General features: G+C 46.4%; 1 protein-coding gene across 1 annotated transcript in view; it reads right to left on the bottom strand.

Moving 5' to 3' along the window:
* Ptprn2 (protein tyrosine phosphatase receptor type N2) overlaps positions 1 to 12,822 on the bottom strand; it is a 725,488-nt gene that overhangs the window by 531,780 nt on the left and 180,886 nt on the right. Inside the window, exon 3 of the mRNA XM_032908352.1 lies at positions 2,185 to 2,298. Within this exon, the coding sequence (XP_032764243.1) occupies positions 2,185 to 2,298 (114 nt within the window). The remainder of the gene's footprint in view (positions 1 to 2,184; positions 2,299 to 12,822) is intronic.

The following is a 12,822-nucleotide window of genomic DNA, read 5'->3' on the forward strand; positions in this document are numbered from 1 at the left end:
TATGACCTACTTTTGCCCAGTCATACTCAGGCATAAAAGTCAAACTTAAACACTTACAATGAGGAACACTTACACTCCAGGCTAAGGCCCTGGCCCTGGTATTCAAAGTCATTCACAACCATAGTAAGCACAACCAGAAACACAATTAGTAACAGTTGGCTAAGGCCCTCCAGCAAATGACTGGACTGTCACATTAGAAGGAGACACTAGGACCTTGTTTAAATGTGAAAAGAAAGACCACTGTACCTATCCAAATCCTCATAGTCCTACTCAGGCTTGCTGAAAGTGTCCATAACAGGGCCATTGGACATTGGACTACCCTCAGGGCACAGCCTCCTCATGGTCAGCCAGCCTTTCAGCACCCAGCTGGACCTGCTGAGCCTGGTACATTAGGACTGATAGGAGCTAGGATCTGCTAGTAACCTAACTGAACCTATGTCAATTATTCTCCAGTAGCCTAGGGTCTCAATGTTTCTGTCCCATCACCACATCACATTCCTCTTAGACACTTTTTGCTTGGTCCAGGACCTATTCTCCATTAATGCTATTGTTATTCCTATTCACACTGTGATCCCTAACCCTTACACCATCCTATCCTGTATTCCAGACATTACTCACTTTTCAGTCCTAGACCCTAAAGATGTCTTTTTTTTTCTCTCAATGCCCCTAAATACCCATTCTCAAGATCTTTTGCCTTTACTTGGACAGACCCTGAAATCCCTTCCACTAACCTAGACTGTCCTCCCTGAAGGATTCAGAGATAATCATCTTCTCTTTGGCCAGGCACTCACTACAGGCTTGGCCTGCATTCCCCACTTCCCTCCTACCTGCTTCAGTATGTAGATGACCTCCTTTACAGTCTTTTCCTCTCCAACAGCCAAATGGGCACTGACTTACTCCTCAATTTCCTTGGCTCCAGGGGTACTGGGTCATCCATTCCAAAGCTCAACTGTCCTAGATTCAAGTCACCAATTTTGAATTCTCTCTCAAGCCAACCCAGAGACTCCTCACTCTAGACCACTTTACTCATTTCCACTTCTTGTCTCTGCCTTCATGGCCAACTTCCTCTGCTCATAGACCACAATTTCTCACTCCTGTTATATACCCCATACCAAGCCATTTCTGGATCTCTTCCTTCCTCCTACCCATAAAGAAATCCTTAAACTTAACACATTCTCCAGCCCTCTGCCTTCCAGATCTATACAAACCTTTCCATTCCTACACTTCCAAAGCACATAAACTCTTCCTAGGACCAGCCTTTGCCCCTGTCTCTCACCTCTTCAAAACTATACATGACAACATTCATGACAACCTCTCTATATATCCTCTCAATCTAAAAAAAATCTCTGTTATCCCCTTTCACAAACTATTGGTCCCTCTCACAATCTACTGATCCCTCTCACAATCTATTGATTCCCTTTTATAATCAATTCCTATCAATATCAATATCTTTTTCAACTCCTAACATACAAAGGGCTCCAATTCCTTCCACCATCTCAGAGTCTATCCCTCCAAACTTCTCTTACCTGTCTTCCTCTCAGCTCCTCCATATTTATCCTCAATATCCCACAGATTCTCTACACTCTTGTCCCAAAATGCTCGAAACCTCCCGTCCCATCCCTCTCTCTGCTACTTCTACCTACGCTTTTTTTATGGACGGCATCTCCTGCCTGTCAGGGGGCCACATCAGACTGACCCCTTCATTATCAGTAATGACAAAGAATCTCCTTTGTGCTGAGAACTTGATTTTTGGGTGTCTTGTGCTGATACTGGTCCCTCCTAGATGTATATGTAATAGCTATGAAAATATTAGGGGTTATACATTTAAAGCTTATTTTCTTAGGAGCCTAGAAACTAGAATCACCATACTAGTTTCATACAAGAGAGTCCTGAAACAACATGCTAGAAGCCCTGGAACCAAGTGGAACTTTCAGGTTGACTGACATGAGTGACTGTCCTGACCACTGTGATAGGCTAGCCTCATCCAATGCAGCCTCAGTTTCCCTTACCCCAGTCACTGCAGGTTCTCTCTTTACTGTACACATGCACGCAACAGGCTAAAGCTCCGTACACCCCATGCAAAGCCTTCCCTAGTGCAGGCCAAGCAGGCCTCACCTGGTCACCAGAACCCCAGCTCCCACTATCCACGTCTAGCTCGAGACAGGAAGTAGCCATTCTGCCTACCTGTACGGGAGAGCTTCTGTAAGATGATCCTCAGGTGCAGCAGGGCTCCTGGTGACACCTCATATCGGTAAGTGTCCAAGGCCGGAACCTTTTGACATCTTCCAAACACACCATCTATGGAAATAGGAAGGCAAAGCGAGAGCTTGATATTCCATCCACAGGGATCAGGAAGGCCTCTTGCAAGGTTCCATTTGCTAATGAGGTGAGGCAGAGCAGAGCTTCAGACAGCACCAGAGAGCACTGGAACTCAGAAGCACCCAGAAAGGTGCACCGTAGAGAACGCAGATCGGAAGCTTGAGACCACGGTACTGGCACGGTGAACTACATAAGTGTGCGTTTCCCGCCTACGCAGACCATTCGTTTCATGTCGCATTTTGTAATCCACATGCTTTAGGCCTGGGGATGGAATCTAAGGCAAGCGAGGCACTCTCCCCCTGAGCTCCATCCTTGGCCCCTGTAATTCACCGTTTTCATGTGAAACTTGACTGTGACAACTAAAGGCAAAGTGCCAGCCACATTTGGGATTAGTTCTCCACAAGGGAAAATGTCCTGGAACATGGGCAGAAAGCGATGTAGGCGGGGGTTAGGGTCTCACTGAGCACCGTGTGCTTGGTTCTCCCTTTGTCTGTAATGACAAACTGCTATCACATCTCCAAGCCACACCTTCTAATTAATGTGGACCTCAATTAGTTGTTTTTGAGCAAAGAGCCAGTTTGGGGTACACTTTTGGGATGGGCTGTCACACGTTGTAATTACCTTTTTTGGCTTACATAAGGGACTAATTCAAGGACTAGTGCTTGCCACACATGGTGGCCATCTGCAGACACCAGGTCGTGGGAGGGAACAATTTCTCTTTTGTTCACAACAGTCTCTTCTCGAGTGTAACTAAAGAAAGCCATTCAACTGCAACAAGTTTAATTGGAAGAAACATATTTGCCAGATACCATCCTGATGCAAAACATATCTGTTCATCTTAGACAGGGCCCTGTGACTGACAGAAAGAAGCTTAAGTATAGCAAGCATCTTGACGTGTCGAAGTGCCTTTGTCAACTTAGAAAATACAGAGGACAGTGTGTTCTACTGTACAGAGCAGGCCACAAATGAGCAAAACCTACAGCATTTTCCCCCAACAATGGCTCTGCCACAGTCACTGCCATTCTGTCCTTCCATGATTGCTCTGTCATGATGCTCCTCTACAGCACCCCTCCACAGTACCCATGGCCCCAGTGGCGGTAACCCAAACTTCTGTGGTCAGTAACAATAATAACCACTGACCTCACCATCGCGGTGAAGTGCTCTGGAATTCAGCTTGGGATGGCTCCAAGTTCTCCAAGCTCTAGTAGGGCCCATACCCTTCCACCATGAAGAACAGAAAACAGAATCCTCCTATTCACAGATCAGAGTGGATGGTACTAAAGAGTGAAAAGTGGAGGAAGGGAATCACTCCAGCTCACTGGCATCAGTGTGGCTAGAAGTGAAAAGTTTGCTGAAAGACGCCTTTGCTAGCAGTGATGAAGAGGGGGGAGGTCATCTTCTCCCATTTTAAAGAGGAAAAACAATTCTCCCATTTTAAAGAAAAAAATATAGACTTTTCCTGGCATTTTGAAGGTTTATTACATACATTTGCTTGTTGTAACCAACACCACATAGAGTACAGCCCCCAAAGACAAAAGTTACTTTTACTCCCAACATTACTGTCCCCTAAATTCCCACACAGACCTCTGCAGGGCCCTGAGGGTCTGTCCAACTTCTGAGCCATTCTCTGCTGGTCTGTGGTTCTGTATTTGGCCTTTGTCTCAATACTGCATTCATGTATACTCATACATGAACACAGGAACAGTTTCATTCATTTCTGTGTACAGCGTTCTCTCTCTCTCTCTCTCTCTCTCTCTCTCTCTCTCTCTCTCTGTCACACACACACACACACACACACACACACACACACACACTCACACACACACACCAAGCTCAGACTCAGTTCATGCACGCTCATCCATACATGAACATTCGCATGTATGTGAGCTTGCATATACACAGCACTGACTCATACATATGTACATAAGTACATACATATGTCAATTTTCCTAGTAGCATCCTGAGTTCTAAGGAGGCAAGACCATTACTTTGGCTTCTCTTCATCTTCCATAGCATCCAATGTGATACTTCCTGCTCAGGGTGGATTAAAGAGATATCAGCAATCGCTTAACTGCTGTTTTCCCTTTTTGTAAATTAAGCAGATGCCCAGGGAAATGTCTCATTGCTTCAGCTGGGAGCCTGATAGTTTGCAACCCACATGGGTTTAAAAGTCTCTGCCTCATGGTAGATGTCATGCTGCATAAGGATTTTCTGAGGAGCCAACCAGGTAATATGGACAGACAGACATGTGACGAGTTATTTCTATGGCTAAAGTCATTTCCCATCTCTGCTTACATTCACAGAACTGGTTTGTGCCCCCAGCCCACTTTCATTCCTGATTTCTGTCACAGAGCAGGCACACATGCAAAACACAAGAGTTTCTGTTGATGCTAATCTTCCACTTCTGGGGACAGTGTGCTCTTTCAGAGAACAGGCTCAGACACATCAAGTCAAACTTCCAGGAAATAAAGGCAAACAATCTGACCTGGGTTCCCCCAGATCCACCCAGAAGGCCTCAGGCCTGCGTGGAAAGAGATCCTAAGAGACACAGGCCTCACTGTGCATCTGATGGGGATATGGTCACACATAATCCAATGTGGAGACCCAAGGGAAATCATCAGAGATGGAGCATCGTTCTGCCTCTGCATGAATGATGAGTCAGCTTTGTCCCTGGACTGAAGGATCTGCCTTCACCAAGTGCGCTTTCTATGTTTGCCAAAAGTTCCAAGAGGTAAATGAGTTCTGTACTTCTGTAGTAACTTCGTCTCTGTTTCTGTTCTTGCTAATAATTTTTCCTATTTTATTTTTCATCTGACTTGATTCTCCATTAGCTCTTCAGGGGAGCCTACAGATGTGGGACTTAATACCACACCTTCCTCTGACTTCACAGTGAGGGGAACAACTTAGCTGAGTCCTCACAGCAAGTGCATCAACCTGCCCAATCATCTGTAAGGTCATTTGGGCAAACCGAATGCGCAAAGACTCATTGAATCCCTGTTTCCTCAATATCACAGTACTGCATTCTCTATTCATAAGGGAGAGGAGGCAGGAAAGGAGTCACAATTATAATCTTTGCCATGATTTCAGTGGAGGTTGTGTTGAGATCATTGTGCAGAAGGCAAGAACCTTGCAAAAAACATAAGCAGAATTCTTGCCATGCACAAGTGACATTCACCACTGCTGGGGCAGGGACCCCACTTGCTTCTCTCCATGATGCAAACAATGGCCTATGGTGTACATTCAGGTTTGAGAAATACTGTATCCAGTAAGGAACCACTGGCTGTATGGAACATTACCCCAGTATGTGATGGGAAGCCACAATGCCCAGCTAATTCAGAAAGCTAACCCAGCAGCAAGATACAGCAGCAGAACATGGTTTCCTGGGAAACCTGGTCCCTAGCCTCAGACCAGGGGACTATCCCAGCCACCTGCAGCATTTAAAAACTAGTCTGTCATTGAAGGTCCTCAGCCACATGTGGTCACTCAAGTGACCAGAGAGGAAGAAACAACAATAGTGACCCCTTGTGGCCACATCCCTAGAGCCAGATTTCCAACCCAGACAGATGTCAGAGGTGCTGCAGTTCTGACTTGGGGTGAGGATCCCCATGCTGGCCAGGATACACCAAGGACAGCAAGGTGTCCAGGCGGATGCTATCCTCTTGTCATGAGATATAGATAAAGTAACATGTTATAGATGAAGGAACATGCATGTGTTCAATGTGAACAAACATGCTCACATATATCTGTACAGTGCATATGCACATCGCCACACCAAGCACAGAAATACACACATGCACACACTTGCCTTTTCACACACCCACAGGGTCAGGGACCTGGAAAGGAACCCAGCTGGGTCAGTGTGACCAGGTCAGGACCGACTTGCAGAACTAGTGCAGAACAGACACTCTCACAAGTCAGCGACTATTCAAAGATCCATCCCAAGGTCAATAACCAGGATAAGAACCTTTCTGCAGGGACAGTGACCTGGTCAGAGGCCCTACCCACACAATAGTAAAGACTGGGTTCATCCACCAATCACAAATGGCGCCTCTCTACAGGGTAGACGACAAAGGCAGGGTCTTTTGTGTAAAAGTTCCACCTGAGATTGAAACATTCCATTCTGCAGAGAAGGAGCCTCTGAGACAAACAACTTAAAATAGCTTCAGGAAGTGCCCCCAGGACTGACCAGACTCACTTAAAGCTGTCCCTCTGAGAGAAACAGAGCTGAGCTATAGAGAAGACTCTCAGAAAAGCCAAGCTGCAAAGAAGACTCTAAGACCTGCTTCCTGGAAGAAGCAGAAACCAGCCTGGTCACCCGGAAGAGGTTTAGACCAGGGTCACCTGGAAAGGACACTCTCCAACTTGTTGAACTGCCTGTAGGCTGTGCACTGGGCTCCTGGTTTCCAGCTTTGTGAACTGCCACCCCTGCTTGGTGAACTTTGGGGATGCATCTGGCTTTAAGTCCTGAAAGGAACTCCTCACCTATATTTCTGTAGATAACCTCAATAAAACTCATAGCTCACCAAGTTGGACTTGGTAGTATCCATATTTTGATCTGCAATGGATTCCCTATCTCTCTGTGTGTGAAGTACATCCCCACTCATCAGGGACCTCTCTGGAGGAAAACTAACCAAGGCAGAACCCATCCCCAGAGTCAGTAATGAGGATAGGACCTTCTGTAGGAGGAGTGACCAGGATGATACAATGACTTAGATATGAACCCCTTTCAGGGTCTGGAACCCATCCACAAGACAGAGATTCATTTGCAAGGTCAATGACCAGGACAGGGACCCAACCTCATGTCAGTGATGAGGACAACCACTTACTTATTTGCTATGTCAGTGACCATAACAGAGAACCCTTTATAAGGACTCAAACTTTGAGCCCTATCTGCAGCACTGGTGACCAGGAATAGAACCCAACTGCAGGTCAGTGAGTCCAATAACAATCTGTCTTGGTTAGGGTTTGTATTGCTATGAAGAGACATCACAGTCATGGCAACATTTAATTTGGGCTGGCTTATGCTTTCAGTGGTTTAGTCCATTATCATCATGGCAGGAAGCATAGTGAATGCAGGCAGACATGGTGCTGGAAGTTCTACATCTGGATTGGTAGGCAGCAGGAATAGATAGGAGGAAGGGAGGGGAGGAGAGAGAGAGATGAGAGAGAGAGGGAGGAGAAAGGGATGGGAGGGAGGGAGGGAGGGAGGGAGGGGAGAGGAGGAGAGAGAGAGAGAGAGAGAGAGAGAGAGAGAGAGAGAGAGAGACTGGGCCTATCCCCCAACAATTCAACAAGGCCATACCTACTCCAAGGCCATACCTCCTAGTAATGCCACTCTCTGGAGACCAAGCATTCAAATCTGAGTCTATGGGGGATCATTGCTACTCAAACTACCACAGGGATTCCTGGTATACAGAACTTCCTAGCCCTACCTTGTTAACTATCTGGTGTCTCTTTTATCCGTATCTCCTTATTTCCAGGCAACACTTTGCTTTTGCCCTTGGTGTCTTCAGGTGATCTTCTTGACCCTGCCTGTTTTTCTCAAGGTCACTTTCTATCTGGACACCCTAGAGTCCCTGGAGGCTGAAGTCATATCCATTGTCCCTTCCTGAGTGTAGCCAGGGGTTCAAACCCATAGACCATACAGAATCCACAGGAGTAAACCCCTAGCTCCTTCAGAGCCACTAGGGCTACGAACACATCTCCCGCAGCTACTTTTGAAGAACTACTTTTGGTAGTTCAAAGTTTCCACCTGCTAGAGGAAACAATCCTGAACAATTAAAGAACTCTGGGAGATATCAGCGTCCCTCATCTCAAGCTGCTCTGCGGAGCAATAGTGATTAAAACTGCATGGTATCGGTATAGGAAGGAACAGGTTGATCAATGGAATCGAATCAAAGACCCTGAAATAAACCCACACACACTAGACACTTGGCTTTTGACAAAGAAGACAAAACCATGCAATGGGAAAAAGCATCTTCAACGAATGGTGCTGGTCTGACTGAATCTTTTCATGCAGAAGAATGCAAATAGATCCACATTTATCACCCTGCGCAAAACCAAAGTCCAAATGGATCAAAGACCTCAACATAAAACCTAAATCTAATACACTAAATCTAATAAAACAGAATGTGGGGAATAACCTTGAAATCACTGGTACAGGAGAAAGCTTCCTGGACAGAACACCAGTGGCTCAGGCTCAAAGGTCAACAATTGATAAACGGGACCTCGTGAAACTGAAAGCTTCTGTAAGGCAAAGGATACCATCAATAGGATAAAATGGCAGCCTACAGATTGGAAAAGGATCTTCACCAACCCTACATCCAATAGAGGGCTGATATCCAAAATATATAAAAGCAAACTCAAGAAACTAGACATTAACAAAGTAAACAACCCAATTAAAAATGGGGTACACATCTTAATAGATTTCCTTAAAGAAGACTCTCCAATAGCTAAGAAGCACTTAAAGACATGTTTAATGTCCTTAGTCATCAGGGAAATGCACATCAAAATGACTCTGAGATTCCATTTTATACCCGTTAGAATGGCTAAGATAAAAATAAAAATAAAAAAACCCTCAAGCGATAACACATGTTGGTGAGGATGTGGAGCAAAGGGAACTTTGCTCCATTGCTGGTGGGAGTGCAAACTTGTACATTCACTTTGGATATCAACTTGGCAGCTTCTCAGAAAACTGGGAATAATTCTACCTCGAGATCGAGCTATGCCACTCCTAGGCATATACCTAAAAGATGTCACACTATACCATAGGGACAGTTGCTTCACTATGTTCATAGCAGCTTTATTCATAATAGCCAGGAACTAGAAACACTCTAGATGCCCTCAACTGAAGAATGGATAAAGAAAATGTGATACGGCTACACAATGGAATACTAGAAAGTATCATCCTGAGTGAGGAAACACAGAGCCAGAAAGACACACATAGCATGTGATCACTTAAGTGGACATTGACCATAAAGTGTAGGACAGGTATGCTACAATCCTTGACTGAAATAAATGGGGTAATAAGGAGGGCCCAAGGGAGGATGTGTATTTCCACAGCACCGTTACAACATGCAGCTAATCCTAATCCTAAACTGAGGACATTAGTGGCTGGGCCTTTGGAGGCCCACATCCCCGTTTTCACATCCCCCTACTCCTGTGCTGAACAGAAAGGAGCCTCCGGAGAGCTCTGAGGAACAGCTGTGTCACAAATGGACATGTCCAGGTACCACTGCAGCAAGGAGAGAGATGAATCCTGCCTCAAGCCATGTGATCAGTGTTCACAGCCGTGAGCAACTTGACTCGGTAGGGACCCACAGTCAACCAACGTTCTAGGGAAAGTTGAGATATAAGCAGAAACTTTAAAGGGCAATCATTTAAAAGGCATTTTCAGAACAAATAGGCTCCCTCCCACACGGTTCCCAGGCAGCCGTGTCTTCCTAAGGGGATGGAGCTCCGACAGCAATCAGCACACACTGTGTGCTCATGTCCCTCAGGATAAGAACGGAAGTTCAGATTCAGGACTGTGTCCCGATGAACACCTAATTACATAGAAGATGAAGATCAAACAACTCCACACCTGGAGGAAGAAGCCACCCAGGCTGGAGGAGTGGTAGCTGGCATTTGAAAGACAGAGCAGGTGGCTGGAAGCACTGGGCAAGCAAAGTGCTTGCAGCTTTTCACGAGAGCCTCTGAAAGCAGACACACACACTTTCTTTGAGCTCTTTCACTGTATCTATAAGACCAAGGGCCTGAGAGACAAGTGACCTGCCCTGGTCCTGAAGATCCCTGAGCTCACCCTGTCCCCTGGTCCCAGCAGTCACTGCCCCCAGTCCCTCTGGTCTCTCAGTAACTTCATTCATCACTTTCTACTTGCATTTCACAGGAAACGATAGAATAAAATGCTAAAGTCAGAGTCATGAGCTATCACAGGACTGGGGACTTGTAAACAAGTTCTAAATATTAAGCGATGTGGTTCTACTCACTCTCCTTAATGTTCCACTGAACCTGTGAGTCAGAGTTGCTCTATGCACTGCCCTCTAAGGTTTCCAGACACCCAGATCACCTACAGTGAAAGGACTTAAAAGCAATACTGCCTGGCATGGAACCTACAAAGTGTCATCTGGCCCACTTTGTCACAACCTCGGGCCAATTCTCAGCTTCTTGCAATGAGATTGGTCACTTAGCTGGTATCTAACGTCCATTTGAACACTATTCATAGAAATAGCTGAGGCAGGGGAACTGTCTATGATCTGGATTTCCTGGGCTACCAACACTGACCGCTCCTCAGTCTCAGGAGGTGTGCTGGGCCAGTTGCACAGTGCTCTGCTGCCCACTGTGCATAGGGTCTCGCCAGTATGCTCCTAGCTAGAGGGCAACTGCCGGTACCCACACTGATCCTCTGGAAAGCAGCAAATCCACTGTAGTAAGGGACAGCCAGGCTGGTGCAGGAAGAGTGCAGCCAGATCTTCTTACAAACCACACGACAGGTCCATAAAACTACCAGATTCTTCACAACCACCCTAGCCCATTTCCCACCTTCTGGACAACAGCAGAGAGCTAACAGGGCCCTAGAAAAAAGGGCAAATGAGGAAGGGAGCCCCAGGGCCGCCTCTACAGTACCAGCAGAGGTCAGCACACAGGCTGTTAGCATTCCTCCTAGGCTCCGCCCCACAGTTACCTAGCAACAGCCAGAATGCCTGACTCACTATAAAAGGGGCTGTTTGCCCCTCTCTCTCTCTCTCTCTCTCTCTCTCTCTCTCTCTCTCTCTCTCTCTCTCCTCTCTCTCCCTCCTTCCCTCCCTCCCTCTCTCTAACTCTCTTCCTTCTTTGTCCCATCTCCCCATTCCTCTCCCCCCTGTCTCCACTTGTTCCTGGCCGGCCTCTCCCCGTCTCTTCTCTCTGTCTCTGTCTCTGTCTCTGTCTCTCTCTCTGTCTCTCTCTGTCTCTGTCTCTCTCTCTCTCTCTCTCTCTCTCTCTCTCTCTCTCTCTCTCTCTCTCTCTCTCTCTCCCCCTCTACTTCCTCAACTCCCTCCCTGTGCCCTAGCTGGTCCCTCAGGGAGAAGTGAAGCCTCAGCATGGGCCTGCAGGGGCACCCCCTCCACCTCACCATACCACACCTCTACCAAACATATCTTGGCTCTTTCTTTCTTTTTAATAAAGCACAACACAGGCAGTGCCCACAAACCTTCACATGGCACTGAGAATGCAACTAAGTACCACTCACTGCTACAGCACCACGATTCCATCTCAGATCCTCAGGGGCATAAATATCCAACAGGAACTCAAGTACTTTAATTACTCTGGAAATCCAGTTTCACAAATACACACGTGTGTGCACACACGCGCACACACACCGATGGAAATGACATCTTGGCATTTTAGTAGATGACGTTCGCCCTCACGACTGGGACATTAAGACACAAAACGAAGAAGAGTGTCACTCTCGGCAAATGAGCTATGCAAGCTGATCATCCTTGTTGATAAAATTTTCTCTGGTGGCTGAAATAAATAGGGAGCTGAGGCACAGCTTGGTGCCAGAGCATTGGGCCAGCATGCACAGTGCCCTGCATCCCATCCGTCCCCAACACTGCAAACATAAGGGAAATCCTAAGAATAGTTGTGTGGAATGCAGGCACATGGCAGATGAACCAGCTCTCTGAGCGGTGATCTGCCAGCCGAACTCTGCACACACATCCTCAGCGAGGGAATCAGGGCCTATGCAGCAACATCAGCAAAGGCAAAGTGGATGCAGCTCTGTCTACGAGGAAGTCCGGTTTCATTTGAGGGGCCAGAGAGATGAGCCAGCATATCTCACTGCAACATACTGCAAAGTTTAAAAACGAACAAGCCAGGAGCGATTTCTAACCAACACATTTTTTTTCTTGGAATTTTCTACGGGGAAATTAAGACAAACTGAGTCAGCAGATGAAAGCTGCTGTGAGTCAGCCCAACCGTGCAGTGGTCACCATGGAAACCACGGACCAAACCTGCCTCATGGCGGTCACCATGGAAACTCTGGGCCAACCCAACCTCACCATCGGAACTGTGATTCAACACCATCTTACCACAGTTACCAAGGAAACAGTAACAACTGCATGGCAGTCACAATAAAAATAAAACGAAGCAAGCCTCACAAGTGGTCATTATCAGAATTGTGGACAAACTCAATTGCATCCCAGTAACCATGGAAACTGTGGGCCCACCTACTGATAACCACAGAAACTATAGGCTAACCTAACCGAGTAGTGGTCACTGTGGAAACTGGATGAACCCAACCTAATCATGTTTACCTTTAGAACTTGCTGAGAAACTTGAAGGAATATCAGCCCCGATAACCAGTTGTGTGCCCTTCATGTGGCTGCTTAACCCCTTAGAATTTCAGGATTTCTTTCTTCAGGAAAGAAGATAATAGAACCAAATGATATGAGCATTTTGTGCAATCCTGAAATTCTACAGCCTGGTACAAAAAAAAAAAAAAAACTAACAATCAAGATCTGC

This window comes from Rattus rattus, chromosome 7 (assembly GCF_011064425.1).
Source record: "Rattus rattus isolate New Zealand chromosome 7, Rrattus_CSIRO_v1, whole genome shotgun sequence".
In the NCBI taxonomy this organism is placed as follows: Eukaryota; Metazoa; Chordata; class Mammalia; order Rodentia; family Muridae; genus Rattus; species Rattus rattus.